At 32.1% G+C, this 21281-nt stretch overlaps 1 protein-coding gene across 1 annotated transcript; it reads right to left on the reverse strand.

Annotated features, from left to right (window-relative positions):
* Nucleotides 1-274: 274 nt before the first annotated feature.
* Nucleotides 275-20294, reverse strand: LOC149939199 (nose resistant to fluoxetine protein 6-like). Its single transcript, XM_090178317.1, has 16 exons — nucleotides 20257-20294; nucleotides 18593-18945; nucleotides 17446-17606; nucleotides 15670-15763; nucleotides 15494-15596; nucleotides 14437-14660; nucleotides 13546-13707; nucleotides 12651-12744; nucleotides 12499-12588; nucleotides 11431-11596; nucleotides 10885-10964; nucleotides 5060-5191; nucleotides 4421-4541; nucleotides 3414-3588; nucleotides 1010-1152; nucleotides 275-502 (listed from the first exon to the last, which is right to left on the reverse strand). Exons 2-16 carry the CDS (start codon nucleotides 18918-18920, stop codon nucleotides 383-385), a joined length of 2193 nt encoding a protein of 730 aa, XP_090034443.1. The 5' UTR covers nucleotides 18921-18945; nucleotides 20257-20294; the 3' UTR covers nucleotides 275-382.
* Nucleotides 20295-21281: the final 987 nt, after the last annotated feature.

A 21281-nucleotide genomic window follows, 5' to 3' on the forward strand; every position in this document is an offset into this window, starting at 1 on the left:
GCCGCTATAAGCGAGCGCTCGCTTAGCGAACTTTGTTCTAAGCAGTACTGTAGCAGCCAGCCAGCCGGAGAAGATCAGAAATTAATGAATTATTGTCTGCTTCTATTAATTACAAAACATCTGATCAGCTGACGAAAATACAGCTTTTTTTTTCAGATTACTCGTTGACCTCTATGTGGCTATAGGTAAACTGAAAAGGCTAATTAGCTCTTTTTCACTAACTAGTCTAATCAATGGTTCATATTTAGTCATATATATGTATATATATTTATTATTGAAATGGCTTTTCTTTTGAAGAAAATTTCACATAATTTCCATGGTTGAGTAAGAGCTTTATCATTTTTATAAAATGTCTTGCTATTGTCACCTTGCAAAAACCACCTTATCTTGAGAAGCCTTGACGAAGAAGTTTTTCCAGCTTGATTACCGGCGCTTCGAACATCAGGGACACAATCAGGGCGAGTGCGTAAGATAACACTGTAAAACCTATGAAGTGAATCGTCTGGAAAAATGTAAATTCATTAGTTTAATTATAATTAATAATAGTATTCTATTTTAAGTTATATATAATAAATAAAAAAATCAAATTAATTTATTATTTCACATGTAGTTTAATTAACCTCTGCCTACCTCTGGGGGTTCCTCTTTTATGTTAATTAAACTTTGATACGTTCCCTACGCAAATTAAATATTAACCATATTTAAATAGATATCGATTACTTAAAAATTGCGAAACTAAAGTTTTTGGTTTTTCCCCAAGAGTGTTCAGTCCCGAAATTAAAACTGAGTCTATAGTTTATTTTATTTTCAAGATAAGCATTTTGAGGGTCGCCCATTTGGGTAGTCTTGTTTTAAGGAAATAAATTGGTAGGAAAATGAATACTTCTCTTGTATATATTTCACATTTTTGCTTATTTTAAAAAGATACTTTGAACCTTTGGTTATCGTGTTCTTAACATTTTATTAATTAATAAAACATAGTTTGGAAAAATTGACCATATAATCTTACCAAAACAGGGTGACTGTAATGAATCGGTTGTCGAAGTGATTGGAAGTAAAAGAACAATATCAATGGATGAATCAAGTATGCGCAGTATGTTAAACGGCTCAACGGATGCCAAAACCTCCAGGACAGGAATTTATCAATGAAACCTTTAAGATAAATGTATTGAACCCATTTTAGTTTGAGTAAGCTTTCAAAATATTTATTTTTTATTTTTCCCAGGGTTCATTTTTTAATGAGGCTTATGTCTTTACCCTCAACGGACTAACCATTGAATAGAAGTTTAGTTGGGTTTCTTTATGCACGATTTTTCACATTTCCGGTTACGTCGTCACTTCATTCATCAGTGACGTCCCGCAACCGAAGAATGGCGCTAACGTTCATTTAAGGGTTGTTCTTTATAATAGATAGAATGATTATTATATTGTTTTCGGTATAAAATTCATAATTTACTAAAAAATTATACACAAAATTGGCAAAATTTTATTCAAATTATATCTTAATATTATAGGCATCATTAACATTGAAAGGGTACAATAATGTTTAAATTTCATGGATTTCTCGTGTTAGTTTCTAGAAATGGATTGGTAGGATCTACTGCCATGCCTCGAGTTTTTCTAATTTTTGTGTGACCGGTTAAGTAAGTCATTTGGTTTAGGTTTTGTGAAATCAGAAAAAGGCTTAAATTTATGGATTTAGCCAAGGCACTATGACGCCAAAAATGTTCAATCCAACTTCCATATTTATCGCAATTATGGATTTATTGCAAAATAAATAGACTAAATCGGGCCACACTTTGCCCATTTTTTGGCTAAGAATCATTTGCCGGGCAGCGCTATCAAAAATGGCGAATGTTGAAGGCACCGAAAATGTATCCTTACGACCATTATTACGAATTAGGGAAACGAATCATGCTCGATTACGACCCGAGGAATCTGCCAAAATGGCGTACGTGGCATTTGCTGTATAAGCTCAGACTTAGGACCGTCATTAGAAAGGTACAAATGGGGTTATACGACGTAAAGCCCCTTCAGTGTTATTGAATTGGCTCTTGGGTGGGCGCGAAAATTCATTGCTTTGCCCAGGGGTCGCTCATGCTCTAAACATGCCCCAGTTTCGTAGCTATAATAGGCAGCCCGCATACCAAAACGTTGAGATCTCCAAACCGCTATATGAAAAACCAGTTCTTAAATACCCACCTGACCTGTTAATAAAATACCCTATAAGAAACTAACTAGTATATCCACTTTTTCTTCGAAAACACTTGCTTTAAAAATGGCGAGAAACGGTTAACGAATATCGCGATCTGTTGTTCAGTCAACTGCCAACCAAGTTAGTAGTCTCAGATACCGTTGATTGCGTGGTTAAAAACTAAAATTGTCAATTAAATTAAAAGCATCGTGGATAAGATAATTATACTGCGATGTAATTATGCATACGTAATTTAGAATAAAAAAGGTTTAGTCAAATTGCGCAACGCAGTGAGGGGAGATTTGGTTCGAACCAGGTTTACTAACTGTTACAGATGTGAGAGGTCACTTAAATATGATCCGTCACATTTCACTATTCTACACTGCAAACTAATTTATCAATTATTTTCAGATAAAACAATAAAAATTATACTTAATTATGTATATGGAATAAACTTATTTTAAGGTTTATGGTACAGTTTTAATTGAGGGATGATAATATTTGTTTAGTAATTTAGGCTGACCACTTTTGTCTGGCGACCCAATCGAGGGAACCCAATTTATGACAATTATTCGAATAGTTTAGTTTTAACGAGAAACGATCTAAATGTATCTTCTAAGATAGAATATGTCCTTATTCAAAAAAATATACCGATATTTCTTAAAATTAATTTTCTTAAACTAAATCGAAAACGCAAGATGATTTGTTACGCTATTTAGGGGGTTTAGTCTATCTAATTGTTAATCTTATTAGTAGTCCGAAAAAAATAGTTTAAGCTTGGTAATTTGAGAATGCCCGATAGCGGTTTGGGTCTATCCCACTAACAATTTCAGTCAAATGCCATTCGGTCGATAAGAACCATTCGGTCGACGGTTTTTTTTAATAAAATCCCATTACCGCCAAACCAACTACGAAGGACTAAGATAATTTTAGCAAAGCCAATCTTAACTTAACCTCACCTATTGTTACTGACCGTCATATTAATTTACGACAACACCATCAAAAAGGAAACCGATCTAACTTTCAATAATTTAATTCCTCCCTATCTAATAAAATTTATAGAACAGATTATGCTTTATATTTGTAAAATGCCACATTCATCCGAATGGGATCGTTCTAATGGAATTCGATTCATTGGGAATCAGCAAAATGGGGACCTTTTATTTTTTAATCGATCCAATGGGAATCGAACCCACAGTAGGATACCCCAACAACTTACTTCCATAACCAGTTACACAAGCGTAAACCACCCAGGCAATAGAGAAAGCCCAGGCGCATCTGCATAAGGCGAAATAAACTATGGCTGTCATCAGTGTAATTTCTTTGTCGTAGAGTCCATACATGTCCAACAAACTGATTGTGATCGCCACACTCCAACCGAACAAGGCCACAGGCTTAAAACAAAAATATTCGCTTGATAATATGTAAAATAAAATGTTTTTTTAAATGTACGATAAAAGATCACAAATCAAAAACTGTGGCTAAATCAAAAATTGCAAAACAAAAAATTTACCTGTAAAAAATCTGTGTTCACAGTTAAATTCCTTGAAAAATTTAATTACCATTTTTATTAAGATTTAAGTTTTTTCTCAATTTTATTAGGTTTTGATTGTTTTCTTATATTTTTAGGTTATACATCAAGTTGTCGTGAAAATAAGAAAATTATTTGACGTCGAAATCATTTTGTATATAACTATAGCGATTTTTCGGAAATAAATATATAAAATTTTAGATGGCGGACGAATCCCCGATAAGAATTAATCTTATGGTAAGATTTTGGTATTCGGATTCCTGCATCTCAAAAATGTTCCCATAAGATTTCACAAATTACACATATATGTCATCGTCACTGAGAATTGAGAAAATGAAAATATTATCCTGCTACAAATCACTGGTTTATAAACAGTAAATACGAATTATCTCAAATCATTAAATCAAAATAAATAAAATATGTGGCTTTGACTAGATTTGGAATAAAAGAAACGTATCCCAATATTTGTTGATATTTTCATAAGTAAGATAATTTAGTAAGTTATAATCAATTATGCGGTTTAAACTGAGAATTGTACTCTTGCTGTTGCAAAGTGTCATATTTAAAGGATCTGGAAAAGGCTTGTTGAATACGATATTAACAGTAAAAAAAAATTGTTTTAGCCAAATAATGATAATTTTGCGCTGAATTAAAGCGAATGCTGAACTTTAGATGGAAAATGAAGAACAACTTACCACATTCATTAATTTACGGGAGATACCCAATTTAATTGCTAAGCCCAAAAGACAACCAATTAAGTATGCTCCAATCCTTGTCCAGGGTTTGTCGTAGATAATGTCAAAGAATTGGTCAGTCCTGCATAAATAAAAGAGTTAAATAAAGTGTAATTATTAAGAGTAAGTTTTTTCTCATCGTTATTTGAACTTCACTATTTTATTCTAAGAGAAGTTAAAACAATTCTTCATATACAAAAATTAATATAGAAAGAAAATAAATTGCCTTACTACGAGTCTGCCGTTGAGGCAGGAACACATTTATTTATTTTTGAAGAAGCTCTCCAATTGGAATTTGAATATAATATGAGGTGTTGGTCTACTCATGGCATCGTAAGCGCATTTAAACTACAGCTTGACAAAGGTGGCCATTGGTTATTCTAGGGCTAATGAGAGAGCCGCTCTACCCATAAGTGTTGTTTAATATCTGTTGTGCAATAGCGACAAGGATTGTGGGATGAGGCGTAAGTTATGCCCCTGCTGATGTCGTGACGGGTATTCGCGAGTGTAAATGATTAAACTGATAAAATGATAATTTGTTCGAAATAGCAAACTTTAGATGGCATACGAGTTTATAAGTAAGGAAGTAACTAAACTTACCCAGTATTTCCCAGTGATTGTAGCATATTTGTAAAGTTATTATTTTTGGTAAGAACGCCAGTTATTACACAAGAGGCGATCAGAAGAGCCATCAAAATTAGGAATCCTATCCACTTCTTGGTCTTTTTTGTACTAAAGAAAATAAATTTTTTAATCTACAACACCAGTATTTTGTTAAACTTTGAAAATTTTAAAGAAAGCCAAAAGTACTATTCTCAAACAAACTTCCCCCCGCATTAAAGGACTACGTTAGCTCTCAACGCTAAAAACTTGACAACTTAAATTGTATTTTAGTCTGCTCAAGAGATCCCTCGTTTCTACTTTAAGCACCACAAACTTTAAAACTAGTCGATTGCATTTACTATTAGCAAACTAATCGTACTTTTTTAATTGATAAATATCAGAATAAAATTTTAAGCGTATCTTAAAATTTATAATGATGATATATCACGAAACACGTATTAAAGCTTAAATGTGTTACGTTATTTAAAAATAGCTCTTAAAGGTCAGGCCCGAGTGTGAGGGAAATATCAATACTCCCCAATGTATTCTTTCTTCATCCCCAACTGAGCCACCCCAAAGGATGCTGGTTTTTAAGGTCAAGAATTCAACTCTTCCAAATAATAAGGGTTTCTTTCGCTTGTTACAGATCATTTAAAAGTATTAAACACTACAGAAAACTCTCAAAATTAACTACCATTAAAAATCATTCAATCTATATTAAAAAAAACCCACTAATTCCTTTAAGAAGGAGAAAAAAGAGGTAAATGAATGTTATAAAAGAGACATGATACTTCATGACTAAATCTATTTTTTTTATACTTTGAAATTTTACTAAAAACGGCAAGGTTTCGAACCATACTTCCTCGTCAGGCCAGTGTTTAACACCAACTGAATATATCTACCGATTTACAAAACTTTTATCAATTTGTTATTAAAAATATTTACCGATTACAATTTTTTTGTTTATTTTTAACTCTTATCTATTCTAATAAAAAGCTTGCCAATTTTTGTAAATTTTTAAAGTTTTAAATTTAACTAGATTTAGTCCTGTAGTATCGTGTCTCTTTTATTACTTCCAATTATTCATAAAAAGCCATGACATAAAACAAGGTAAATATTTATAAAAAAGGGGTATTTGAATAACTTTCCTTTTTAAAATATCCTAAGTTGCCCAGTGGCCTCGCTAGGGGTGCTTTATAAAAAAAAGATATAGAAATGCAAATGAAACTTAAATAGTGTTATACATTTTATGATCTTGCATTACAGTTAAAATTTTGTGGGTCATTAAAATTAAAATTCTACTTTTAACATATTTTTCGGAATCACCATTGAATTCCGTACTCTAATAAGCCAGTTTCAATTAAATTTAGTGAAAAGGATTGTCGGATAGGAGATGGTACGCGGTAGTAACGCCATCTAAGAATAACCTAGCGTACCAACAGTATCATCGCGTCACCGGTGAAACGACGTCGGCTTCAACAAGGCTTAAGTTAGTAAAGGGATTAAGATATATGTTTCAAGATATGCAAAAAAGGTATGTTTTTCTTTATTATTTTTATCTCAATAAATAATAACAATATTGATTAAAAATATTTTCTTTTTAAGAGCGGATGAATTTATGAAAAAAAAAATGGTTTCATAATGTATGCCAATAGACTACTGGAGTTTATCTTTGGAAGAATTACCACAGTGCTTTAGTATGGATACTATATACAAATATTTTACTATAAAGGATAGTTCAAATGAAGGTTACGGGCAATTTAAATCTAGTCATGCCAAATAATGAAAAAACTTGTGTTTTAAAAGCTTGAGTTGTTGCATCTATGAAAGGTCAGAAGTATCTCACAGTGATATGGTTATTAAAAAGCAATGGAGAAATAGAACACGCACAGTGCCCATGTAAAAGTGGCCTAGGTGGAAAGTGCTAACATGTTGCCGCTCTATTATACCGGTGTGTTGATTTATAAGAAAGCGATTGCAAACTAATTCTAGTCGATATTTCATCAACTAGTGAACCCTGTGAATGGAATAGACCTATAGTGAAAGAAGAAAAACCAGTTACAACATATTTTGATGAAATACCTTTTAATAAATATAACACTGAAAAATCCGCCAAACAAAGGTGAATAATGTGGATGTTCGTTCAAATATTCATCTCTACCTAAAGATTATAGAACAGTATCTTCCCAAAAAAAAAGTCTTTCTCCGAGAAATTAGAAAAGAGGCTTCCAGTGTTTTATGGAGTTTTAAATTGAAATAATTATGAGAGTGGATTAATTTTAAAATCACTTTGTCCAATTTCTGTGGTCAATATTGTGAAGTTACCAAAACTTCCTTTTTTTTTATGAAAAAGTTCAAAAATATTTATTTCAAAAGAATAACTCTGCCACCAAAAATTCTAGTTATATGTGGAATTTACAACCTGATATATTATGGAGACTGATGTAATATTGGTTGAAAAACTAACTCGTGAACAAAGTGAATCACCAAGATGGTGCAGAGAAAGGAATTTGAGGTTAACCTCATCAAACTTTGGAGATATTGTTTCATTACAAAAGAAAACTAACCCTACTAAGTTAATAGAAAGGTTAACAAGTTGAAATTGTCTTCAGTTATATGGGGGAAAGAAAATGAAAGAAATGCAATAGAAGCCTACAAATTATAAAAGCAAAAGAAGGTGCGCAACTTGAAGTTTTTCGAAGTGGTCTTATAAAAGAAGAAGTAAATTTGAACCTTGCTGCTTCACCACCTGACCTTATTCTTGAGGAAGGTATTGATGATTAAGGTGTGCTAGAAATTAAGTCCCCCGAGTCTAAAAATGATATTAGTCCTCAAAAAGCTGCAGCTGAGGATCGTAAATTCTATGTGCAAAATGATAATGGTTCCCTGAAGTTACAGAAATCTCACAAATATTATAGACAGGTGCAAGGTCAGATACATATTTCTAAAGCAAGCTATTGTGATTTTTGTGTTTGGACCCCAAAGGGTTTATTAATTGACCGTATTTACCCAGACAAATTCTTGTGGGAAAATATTGAAACTAAACTAAATGACTTTTATTTCAAAATTATGATGTTATTTTTAAATGAAATATTTTCTACAGATGAATTTAAAGAAAAATAGAATTTAAGTTTAACAGCTATAATAAAAATATTAACGAGTGATAAAAAAATTAAAATCTAGTATTTTAGCCAAAATAAAAGCTGTAACGTTTGATTTCTAATGTGTAAAAAACAATTGTTACTATTTTTAAATTTTTATACAGATTAAATTATTTACATAGTGTTTTTTTACATGTGCCATAATAAAATGTACCAAAACTTAATGAGTTTCTTTGACAGTGACAGGGTCAGAAGTTATGTTAAATAAATAACAACACACTCTCCATATTGTATTTGATTCAGGAGCCAGGGTAGTGGGAACCACAAACTTTAATATTCGAAATCCTTTTACTCACTGAATAGTTATCTCTACATGTATGCGTAGAGATGTCTTGTTTCTTGTAGAAATTCATTGTTCTTTTGTAAGTTGTGGAGCTCCCCTTAAAAATGGTGGTATATTTAATCGAATTTCCTTCTAATTTAATAAATCTTCCATAATGGCATCGCCTTTCTCCAACTTTTCAATAATTCCAGAGCGCAGAGTCAGATCTCTATCTGATGACCTACCTGGTGCTAGGTGAGAGACAAATGTAATTAATCCAACAGGGGAAACTCCTATTAGTCCTAAGCTGTATTGTGACTTTTGAAATATCAGTAAGTTTCAGCTTGTACGCTAAATCAACTTGGTGTCTCAATGTAAATTTCTGAAGCATCTAAAATTATTCTGGTATCAGGGTAATTTTCCACAAAGCAGGTTGGCATCGTCTCTTCAATATTCTGCTTGGTTTGCCAAATAGGCAGCTGTGTTAAGTCATTATGTAAAAAGTCAATCCAAGTTGTGAATATATATATGAAAACGGAAAGCTAAATCCATAGCCAATAATCCTTGGCGTAATCTAACCAAAGCTAGAAGCAACTCATTTTCCCAAGATAACGCTCTTGGTCTTCCTTTTTTTCTTTCCCCGGTTTTCAATGTGGTTAAATCGCAATTAAAGTAGTTTATCACAATCTGCTTTTCAGAAAATCAAAGAGATGTTCAAATGTCTCTTTGGTCATGCCAGCATAGAAGTCCACCTGTTCATCACTTAAATTTTCATATGAAAATATTAGCTTGCCAATATTTCTTTGGAGATCACTATTTTTGACTTTAATAGTTTCTTCTTCCGCTTCAAGCTCGATGATATTCTTCTGTTTATTTTAATTTCCAGTGCTCAATTTCTAACAAAAGAAAATAATGCAAAATTTTGCATATGTTTACAAAATTATCCAGTTAACTAACCCACAAGATAACTTCCAATACTGCTTTGAACTACAGGCCCGCTAGACTCTTCTTTTTCATAGAATGTTTCAGCCAGTTCTAGAATATCAGGTTAAGCTAGTGCAAAAAAACTTACCTTCATTATACATAGTGCTTTGGGATTATGTACACATAACAGGTAAGACTCTATCTGGTGTTGATATTGTCCGATTTCAGTTGCCCACAACTGGGGACTTAAGTTATTGTTGTAAAAAACTTTCGCTTAATTCAGAAGACAATACTGGTGATTTTGATTTATTATTTGTTTCAGGCTGTCTACACGATTGTTGTTTAATAAAAACGCCAAATGGATTTTACAGTTCACAATCATTGTAGCTTAGATGATTTAAGCTAGTAATATTTGGGCTGAAAATGGAACTCAGAATATTTGGAGAACGGGGACTAAAAATAGTTGATGCACGCGGACTAGATATATTTGAATAGGCGATATAATAAAGTAACGTGGCCTTCTTGTTTTGATGGGAAAGGCCACCTTCCACTATGCTTCCATTAGCTTTCCCACCAAAGAGCCTACGAGTTCATCCGTAGGCTTTAACTGTACTATTTCGTTTTCCCATTTTAACAAGTTGAGCAAGCATATCTGACTTTATAATATCGCCTATTGTGGGTGCTATCACTATCTGAAGCAAAGGGTTTTGATTTTGAGACTCAGTATTTTGTCTGTACATTAGTAACATTTTTTTTTAAATGTTCTTATTTTTCTCAAATAATGTGGGTACTTTATCATCATATGTCATCTTGAAAAAAAAAACTGTGATTTTAGACTAATTAGCATATCTAATGTTGCTATTTATAAATTTAATCCAGTTCTTTTTTAGTTTTAAATCTGATGGGAACTTATGGAAACTTAAGCCTTTGTGTTTTTTCGTATTGGAGTGACACCCTACAACACAACACTGAGTTCCAACCATATTACCACTTATAGGTGTATTAAATTGAACTTATGGAAATTATTTAGCTTGTTATTATTATTTTAAATTCTCCGTTAAATTAGTTAAAAGTGAAGATTAGAAGTAAAGTTGGCAAATTCGCAAGAATCGCAACGACTATATGTACGTGATGTCAAAGTAACATCCTACATCCCATAATTTTTATCGGAAATAGTTTACATATCGCTCACTAGATGCGGCTACTGTTATTGAAACTCAGTTAGCAAATGTTTTTGGAAGTGTAATGTCTAGAGATAGAAAGTTGGTCAACTTGTTGTCATAAAGGGCGAACTCGGTGTTGGTTAAACACTACTCGTTATTTTCGGTTCAAAATTTATAAAATATTGTATTAAAAAGTAAAGAAAAATGCGTAAAATAAAAAGAAATCGCTGAACACATAATGACTTCACTGAGTGAATTCACATAAAATAACCCGCAATCCCATCGAAAACATTCTAGGAAACAAAATCGTACCTTTTCAAGAAAATTAGAAATATTGGGCTGAGTAGAAAGAACTGCATATCGTTTGCCAAGTACCACGAGTGTCCAAAACACTAAAAAATACGCATCAAAATTATTAACAAATAGTTTTTATGATGATTAGTAAAGTATAAAATTAATATAATTCAAACATATAAAAAGAATAGTATTTCTAGCGTTAGTAGAAAAGCATTTGAATTTTTAGATTTTGCGCAGGTAATAACGCGTGGAAGTTTTTTTTGCCATAAAACACCTTCACAATGTATCTGTGAAGGGTTCGTAACTTTATTACTTGAAATAGCTTTTATTACAAAAAGAGACATCCTTAAAACTGACGTCTGCAGTCACGATTGAAGCATACGTTAGTTTCGCCCCCTCCCCCTCCCCTGGCCATTCATTCCGTCGGGCAGTAGCAACAAATTCAAAAGATATTTTGTAGTTATCTCATTTGGTTTTAAAGTATCGTTTTTCGAGACGATGGCTCAATCGTACAATGAATAGTAATAATAATTATTATTATTGCAAAGTAAATTAACATACCATATCTGAACTCGGAAATAAGTTGTTGATGTAAAGGAGGTTTCTCCACCAGTATTTCGTGCACGTACTTTCTTGTTGCGCTGAATACAGCCAGTAAGGGCCGTCACCGATGAAGGTAAACAAAGTCGTATTTACAAAAACTGCCGCCATATACACAGGAGTCAATCTGAAAACAGTTAAAAAATATTACAACCAATTGACTTCGATCAGTTGGAAAGTTTGGCATCACGGAAGAGCGATCATTTCAAAAATGACCTTCAATGATTCTTATGAGTCTTAAAAACCAAGATAACTTATGACATTTCTTTAAATATTTAAACGTTTGGCCTTCAAAGCGCCACGTCCGTGTTTATTATGTACGTCTATTATTGTAGTTTTTGGAGAGCATTTTTTTATTTAAATCAATATTTCCGATTAAAAGATCGTTATTTTGAAGAACCCGGTTTATAAGAGCAATTTTTCATTTTCAGATTTGATTTGATTTTCAAAGTCGAGATGGCAATGTATAAAGTTAATTTTTTAAATGGGTTAACGAGATTCGTATTTTTGAGTCCACATAAATTAGGGATAATTGGTGCTAGTTTTGGTACAAATGGGTTTAAACACTTGTTACAATTCTGATTCTACTCAATTTTTAAGAGATCTCTGAAGATATTGTTTTTGAATTTCTACAAGTTAGTCGTTAGGTGATTTCTTTGGATTGTCTCTCAACACAGCTAGGTCATTGGAATATTGATCATAAAGATCATCACCTCGATTGGGCAGTTGACAAATTACGTAATTGACTGCCTTCATGCCTTGTGACAAAGAATAGCAATTGAAAAGGAAAAGACCCCACTCCTTTAACAACGTAACACGCATTTTATTAAAATACCTACAAGATTAGGTTAGCTCTAAATTAATTTGATCTCGAAATATATACCTAACAATTACTCTATACTCTATAGCTGATTTTCTTTAAAATGTTTTGTGTAAATTTATGATATGTGGCGAATCATATTTCAGTGATTTCTTCTTTCCCCCTTTTGTGAACGGCCTTAAAGTACATGCATTTGATCCGAAAAGTACCTTATGAAGCGATGCAAGTAAAGTGGTGCCACCTTCCAAATGGTAAAAGATGATTTCTCCTTGAGGAAAAGGTGAGTGACAAGGAAACCACTAAAGATAGAAAATCAAGTACTTATCCAGAAAAAATCAAATTTTTAAGCTTAAAATATTACCTCAACAAAAAATATGTATCGACAGCAAAATTTCCGTTCATAACTGTTTGAAATGTCCAGGTTTTCAACAGCATAAATATGTCTAATCTGTTGGCTAATGTCAAATTACATAAGTACAATCTTTTTAAGAAGTCCGAATAATATTTATTAGTCATTGGTGTATATTTAACAAAACTATTAAGTTAGATGGACAAAGTGGGGCCATACGTCATATCAGACTGATTACGTCACCGTCTGACACGCCCATTAAGTAACTTATAAGGTAGAAAGCTGGAAAAGGTCTCATTCGATAGAACGCGAAGTCTACTTTCTGAAAATTGTTATTATGACTACCAAAGTGGGGCCATTTAGTATTTCTGACTATTTTAATTGTACCCCACCTTATAATTATGGAAATGGGGTTAATTATTGGTTCCATTTCTTCATAATTAAGATTTGTCCATTGATTTTAGTCAAATTAAGAGAGCCGATTCTGAATATGGAGCTTTCCGGTTTAAAAAAATTTCCTTATTTGAGAAATTATTTTTATTATTATTATTACAAAAGATTCACGTGTATTTATTTTTTCTCTAAAGCACTAAGCAGTGTGGTAGTAGTTTGAATTTAAGCATTTATTATTATGTAATAAAAACTGAAACTTATTTGCAATAAAAATATGTAATAGGAATTCTAAGCTTATGTATACTGTAAAATTTGTTTTATTTTACTAAATACATATTTAAAAAAAATGCGATGTATTTTTAAAATTGTGATGTGTTTTGTTACAACGATTTTGAAATATTTTTATCTTATGACGTTCCATTTCCTTAATTGTGCGAGTTTTTGCACTGATTCCGTTGCATTTCGTTGCTCAGCCAACTCTACGTATTACCGTAAATATTTCAAAACAGCTTACCATATTGTGCTACACCGAAAACATAGCAATGCCCTAGAATGATCCACGTCATACTGATGAACCTTATTCCGTGGAGGCAATTCATCTGTCCTGGCCGATCAGACGTGTCCAAAAGAACTTTACCATTTCTCACAGCGGAGAAACACAACAAAATTTGCCCGACTGAAAAACCAGAATATCATTTTTAAATAGTGTAGTGACCCAGCAAGACCTTAACAGGCAAACAGATTGTTTGATCCTTATCTGGGTTTCGCTGCTAACCCTTCCTTATTATAATAATAATATTATGGGAAGGGAAACCAAAGAACTCGTAGGAAACCCCTTTAACCATTGGAGAGATAACTTGCAAACTCAACGTAGACGTTGTAGTTCCAAGTTTTCAACCAGTGCCACAAGCCTGGATCGAAACCAGCTCCTCTTGCTGCACCATCCCACCTGCCCAACTGCAATCCCTGCGGTGGTCATTACGCGTGGTCAATGAAATTATCCGATGTCTTTTAAAATTAAGATTTATAAATTATAATTAACAGAAAATAAATTGAGATGTTGACATATAGAAATTTTAAAATGTTAGTAATACGATGGTGTTTCATATTTTATTTTCGTTGGAAAGGTTTTTCGTTAGATGACAAAGAACGCTCTAATGTAAAACATTACAACTTTCAAATTTCCAAAATAAATGTAAAATGTACTGCTCTATAATGAAAAGCTTACCTTAGGTTTTAGAATTCGTAAAACGTATGGACATGCAGTGTGCTTCAGAACCTGGACTTTCAGTCGTTAGTTTTAAAAAAATTAAACATTTATAATTATAATGTGTCCCGGTTGCCATAATGTATTTGACAAGTATTGTAACGAAACAATCCGTATTGCAAAATCAGATTTGATTACGTTTGTTTTTTGGTTGTCTGAAATTTGATTGGAATTGAGCCTTTCTGTCGATATCGTTATTGCAGTTGTTGGTGATTTCTTCAGTTGACGTTCCATTTGATATTTCTCCATTCGTTGTGTATTTTCTTGGTTCAATGTCTGAGCCGCCGTTTTTAAAGTTTGATATAACGACGTCGTAGGAGGTGCCAACCGCCATGAAAAGAAAAACTATTCCTAAGAAAACGCTTAAGAAAATATATACAGAATTAATAATCTTTCACACTTTTAATGAAGCTTCCAATACAAAATTATTGAAAACGTCTTCAGATCAAATATAGCTTTTTGATGGGTACCCACAGTATCCCCGACCGCAGTGTTTTGAATGAGGCATCTTTAAACGTGTTCTAAAGTTAAATTTTCACATAGCACAAATTCATGTTTAATCTTGAATATTCAAATATTTGATTTCTTAACTGCATGCGAATAGCAATAAATTTGATCGGAGCCGGTTAGAAAGCGAAAAACAAATCTTTAACGTTGCGTGTCCTAAATGCTAAGCTACAACGTTATTAGGTTTTTTAATTTCTAAAATTCTTGAAGAATGTATTATAAATAACGTTTTTTAATATAACTTTATTTAAATATCCGGTTTTTTTTTTCATTTTTCATTAAAAGTTGTATAATCTATGTAGAATAACATGTAAGAGTTTTAATCGAAAGCTTGATTTGGCTCATAAAAAATGAGACACTTAGTCAAACATAATCATGTTATAGCTTGTTCTAAATGTTTCTAAAATATCTTACACATAAATACAATAATGTGTAAAAGTTAGAAACGTGTGAGCGAATTTACTCCAACAGAAATTTGTTCACGTGCTCATTTAGGTTTGAATTTTTAGATAGTAAACATGTATGAATGATTTCAAAATTTCTATAAGAATAACCTGAATGAGTTTGCAACATCAAACTGGTAACCTCTGATTAATTTAAAATCCCAAAGAAAACATGTTTATGTTCCAAATTTATGAATAGGAGTTATTCACTAGAATTGTAATTGAAAAGTCGGTTTTCTACTTACATGCATCCGATTGACGACGCGTTTAGGGGTGAAGATTTCGGGAAGCAATTGAATGACACCTTCGGCAGTGCTTTTAAGTAAGGTTGTAATAAAGTCATGTTTTCTATTGAATTTATGAAGAATCCCACATTAGTAACATACACCAATAGGCGAAAAACGATATAAAAAAAGCTTACTCAAAATATCACCAAGTGTGCTGATCTCATCGTTCAATTGCGAAGCACCACAGGTATTCGGCACACATACTGCAGTCGATATTAACATTGAAGACTAAAATTAAATGATATTTATAGTTTAACAAAATTTTTTAATTCCAGGTCTTAAATAAGTTTAGTAGTATTAATGAGATCGTTCAAAGTACCTAGACGTTTCGAAGGAAATTTATTCTAAAAGGAAACTGTCTGAATATTAAGAACTATGTCATTTTAGGATCAGTGATTCTGTCATATGGTTTTCGGGAGAATAATTTTTAAGAGAATAAAATTATGATCGAGATATTTTCGAATTTATTCAGATACAATTTTCGATTAACACTTTAGTTATTAAAACAAATTATGAATCAACTCAAAAACACATTTTAACAATTTTTTATTTCATTTTAAGAATGTCTCAAGAATAACGAATCTAAAAGTGGCGATTGAAACTACTTCTTATTCATAGATTATCAATTTCTTTCGTCACGATAAGCAATCCGGACGAAGCGTTATGTAATCCGAAGTATAAGTATATTTTACGATTTTACACATCGAAATCAATCAAACTTCTTTGCTAAAATTTAAAAGTTGTGTTCGTTGTGAGATCATTTAAAAGCTTAGGGATATTTAATTTTTTTTGAAAATTGTGGAATGTTGTCAGAAATTGCCCAGAAAAAAACACCACCCGAATATAAAGAATGAAAAACCATTTTGTAAATAAATGTAGGAAAACTCAAAAATACTTTATTTTTATATTCCGTATTAAGTTTAAGTTACTCAAAAACCGTTTGTCGCATATTTCAATACCGTTTTAAATATAAAAATTATTATTTGAATTTTTAATTATTTGATAGATACTTAACATTCAAAACTTTTTTAGACTAATTTTTCTAGATTTTGACTATTATTTCGCCATCTACAGTTAAAAAAAATTAACGGAAATACAAATTACTAATTTTCCTTATTTTTAAAATAGCAATAAAAAACACAACTGCATCATCACCACGAACGTGAAAAAATTACACGTTTCAAGTTGGATTGGAATCACTAATCCTTAACTTTCGATGATAGAGGCTTTTGACAGGGAATGACAAAGGTTAGCTCACACATTTTTTTTAACAAAAAAAGGAAAAACTTTGGTGGGAAAACGTATGAAAAGTGTAGACAGCACAGATTTTCGACCTACAGTGCATAATTTCTGCCACGAATTAAATTGCACAACAAAATAAATGCTCTAATTTGAATGTTTAACATGCCAAGTTGGAACAGATATTCGCCTTATATTGAGCACAAAATATTTCACTCATCAGAAAATCTAACAACTAAAGACCAATAGGTCGAATCGATTGTTATTACAAATTTTCAATAGTATGAAGTAGAAGAAACCCTTCGAAATAGTATAGGACGGAATTAATTATGAAATGGTCTCAAAAACAAGAGTTTTTCCAAATATGTAACTAGTTTGGGCTCAACAACGTAAATACTTGGGCTTTTTGGAGCTTCGCGATATCAATTAAAAAGCTAAAACATGACAGATTTGGTTCTAAGTTGTTCAACCATTACTGTAATTCAGTATTATATTCTATGATCACTTTCTTAGTCAAGAGAGTGTATGATAGAAGCATTCGATTACTTCTGATCAATTGATTCTAACAAAGCAGCTTGGCTTTATGAGATCCTATATGTGAAGAAGTAACGAATGAGCAAAATCGTGCAGCTTTTCTTAAAACATTTTTAACCTTAATGACCCATACGTACATTCGTAAATCCGAGATTCATGAAGCAGTACTGTCCTTTGAATCCGGAAGGGAACAAATTGGTTTCTGGAGCAACGAAACTATTGCACTGCTCGAAGTCTCCTGGCCAAATAGTATATCCCTTCATGATTCCACTAGGAGGCTTACCGAAGGAATCCAACACTAAAGAAATTTTAAAAATAACAACAAATATTAAGAATTATTAACTGTGTATATAAATCTGTTTATGGAAAAACTCTGACAGTGAGCGTCACCACAAAGAAATTGTATTTGGCCTAACCGAGATATTTAGCGTCAACGGTCACTGCCGCGAAGTTTTTGACTGAGTAAAAATCCGCCTTAAGCCAGGTAGGCTAATGTAAGGAATTTTTCAATAACAATTTTTTTTAGGAAAATAGTAACGAATTTGATTAAATAAAAACCTGACTGCTTTTAAGCCCGCACTTTCGAAGGGTTCGGATTTTAAAGGTAGGTTTTCCTACAATTACTTTGGCGGGGGAAATTCTATTTTCGGGCCTGGTTAAAAGACTAACCCAAGCGTCATGAAACCAACTTAAATTTACGAGACTCTGTACCCGAAATAAACTGTATCGGTTTTTTTCCGAAATAAAACATTATTCTTTGATAAACGTAACAAATTTTTACAACTCAAAAACAGTGTGAAACTTTTAAATAATTTGAAGAGTAAAAAATAGGTCCCTAAAATCACCATGCACTGAGTGTCTCAAGTAGTATCAAATATTTCTTGGATGCAGTAATGTAACACATATGGACAGATCTAAAAGTGTCACACATAAGTTTATTATATTAATTATAAAATAATAATATAATACTTAGATAAGTTAGTACCACACCATCCCAAGTCATATATCGGCTGGTTATACTGCTTAGGAGGGTGGTAGCAAGCCCTTCATGCCACGCAGGCAAACAGATGCCTACACTTTCTTTTACTATTAACCTCCACAAGCTTTTACAGAAAGGGGAAACCCAAGAGCTCTGATGAAAACCTCTTTAACTAGTGCAGACGAGAGATAAAATTAATAAACTCTACGCAGAAGCAGTCGTTCTGAACTCGGCAACTGTTTCTGCGAGGCGAAAGAACTAATAACTTCGATACCCCACTTTTTATGAAATCTTTTGTTACTCACATCCAAGTGTCCAATTCTGCGTTATTGACGTCTTAAGGTTGTTCAGATCCGTAGCGCATTGAAAATCTTTGGTTGTATTATTTTGTACTTCATTTTCTTGTTCATATTGCGGACTTGGAGCATCTGGAATTATCCATTTCATGTCAGGAACCCTCCAGAGTAATTCCGCTCTTTCAGCATCCTGTCGCATTAAGACACTGATTATTTCTTCAATTTGTTGGTCATCTTCACTCTCCGGTTTATTGATTTCCACGAGATTCGCTGTCACCCAACAGCCCAGAATAGCGAGTATCAATACGTGGGTAATAAATAACTTGCAATATTCCATTTGAAAATTTAAATTTGGGTGATGGCTTTAAAAATGCAAAAAAATAATCAAACATTAGAAGTCTTTTGAAATGAAAAAAATACGAAATATGTGTATCTCAAAATGTCTAAAAAATAGTGAATTATTTTAAAGCAAAGAAAAATAATGTAATGTAACGCAACGCAACGCAGCGTAACGTAACGTAATGTAATGTTATGTAATATAGAAATATATGTAAAATAAAAATAAAAATATAATAGCGTGTCATAGTGTAGCGTTTAGTTGATCTGTTCTGTGTTACTTTTATCAGCAAATAGAAAGTAAAAAATATTAGGCGGGGCTCTACATTTATACAAAATATATTAAAGGTCAGTTTACGTTTTTTGTGGCTGATATGCATTTTTAAAAAGTGTTTTTTATATTGCAAATTTAATTAAATATTTAATCAATCTGCCCGAGTTAATAGAATTGCATTACTTAATTTAGGTTAGTTGACAGTAGATTAAAGGCTTTGAATATATATTGTTGAGAATTTTGCTTCAAATTCGAAGGTATTGCTTAAATTTTATTTTCCCATGTATAATATTGTGTTTGAGGTAATTCTTTGTAAATCATTTAAAAAAATTATTTATTGGGATGATATTTATAAAAAAAAAGCAAATTGTCATGTCAATCAAGTTTTGACCCCTAATTTTTGACAAGGGCTTAGTTGAATCTACTATACAACTTTTGGGCCAAGTGGATTAAAGGAGAAATGGCTATACCTACAACCCTAGTTATCTTAAAAACTCTCATACGCCAGATTTAAAGTCTACTACTAGTCCCGCGCTTCGCTAGCTGCAATGTAGGTCAAATAAGTACGCTTAATTATTACATGATATAATTCTATTTTAAACTTCAAATTAATTTAATTTAATCTTTTGAGCTTTAAAAAATTAAATCGGGGCAAATACGGTTAATACAGTGTAGTAAAAACAATTTTTACTAAGGTTACGAGTGAACTGTAAATATTTTAGCATTAGAGTTAGAAATGATAGAGAGAATGTAGAAGTAATTTTTAACTCTCACAAATGTTTTTTAATATTTCAAATTTCCCTGGAATTTGGCAAGATTCTAATTATTCGTGGTTTTAACGAATAATGGCAAAAATATGACTTGTGGGTTAGAATAAAGAGATAGATATTAAACTAAAAATGCTTAAAACAAAGCAGTTTGAAGGCAGATTTAAGGGATAAGGCTAAGCTCAGACCTATAAAGGATGAAATATTTTAAATAAAGAGATATTTTTAGGGAATAATTTAAAAAATTAATAATAATTAAGTTTATTTCATAAATATTTCAAGTAAATTTTCGTTACCTTTTCGTAAATTGATTTACATATTTATCAGCTAGAAATGTATATCTTAAAAGCCTTTGCTTAAATCTGAGCCTAGAAACCAGAAAAGTAAATTGATAACAGATTAAATTGTAAAGGATTATGTGTTAAATAACAACATTTATTTTCAATATGTTGACTGTCATTTTAGTTGTGACTAATAACTAAAATTAATCTTTTTAAAACCAAAAAGATCTAATATCCTTCAGTATATATAGTTTCAGATCGTACATTTTTGGTAAAAGAGTTAATTAGTAAAATTAATTTTGGAACGTAACGTGTGTTTCGCTATTTAATTTTTTACAAAATATCAAAAATCCAAAAGTATCAACAAATGCCAAAAATTAATTGAAAATTGATTTATGAATACCCATAAGCTTTACCATAAAGCAAAAATAAATAGACATTAACAGAAAGTCTCGCATTAGAGGTATTCTGTACCTTTCTCTTCGGTATCCGTGTGATCTAAGGTGCAAACCCCCAATGCTTCCCACCCATTGAGTGCTAGCCAATCAAATCGCCTCTAAGCATTTGAAATTTTTTGCCGGAAATTTGTGAAAATAGTGTTTGGCGATACTAAACATCCTGGCGGGATATTATATAAGCTTTTACGCCGTTACGGTCGTCCGCTCCTCCAAGGTCCGCTTAATTTTAGGTTTAAAGCATTGATTAAAGATGCCTCGAAAAAAAACCCAGCTCAATTGGCATTAATGCCTAAAAACCAGGCAAGTCAATGCAATTTTAAGTAAAAGAGATGTTTACAACTGGAGTACAAACTGAACTCGTAGAAAGTGAACACATCTTAAAGAAAAGTAAAGCATTAGAAGATTTAGATAGTTTAGACCTAGGCTTAAGGACTGAATCTGTGCTACAAGAACTTCCAGAAGCCCCAAAATCTGTTGAAGAGAAAGAAACAAACACTGAAATATTTGGATTTGTAATTCCGTTAAGTAAATGGGATGAAATAAATAGGTTCACAGATAATCCTAGAAAACGTAAGCTACTTG

The sequence above is a fragment of the Leiobunum rupestre genome, chromosome 6 (genome assembly GCF_980474605.1).
Source record: "Leiobunum rupestre chromosome 6, qqLeiRupe1.1.hap1, whole genome shotgun sequence".
In the NCBI taxonomy this organism is placed as follows: Eukaryota; Metazoa; Arthropoda; class Arachnida; order Opiliones; family Sclerosomatidae; genus Leiobunum; species Leiobunum rupestre.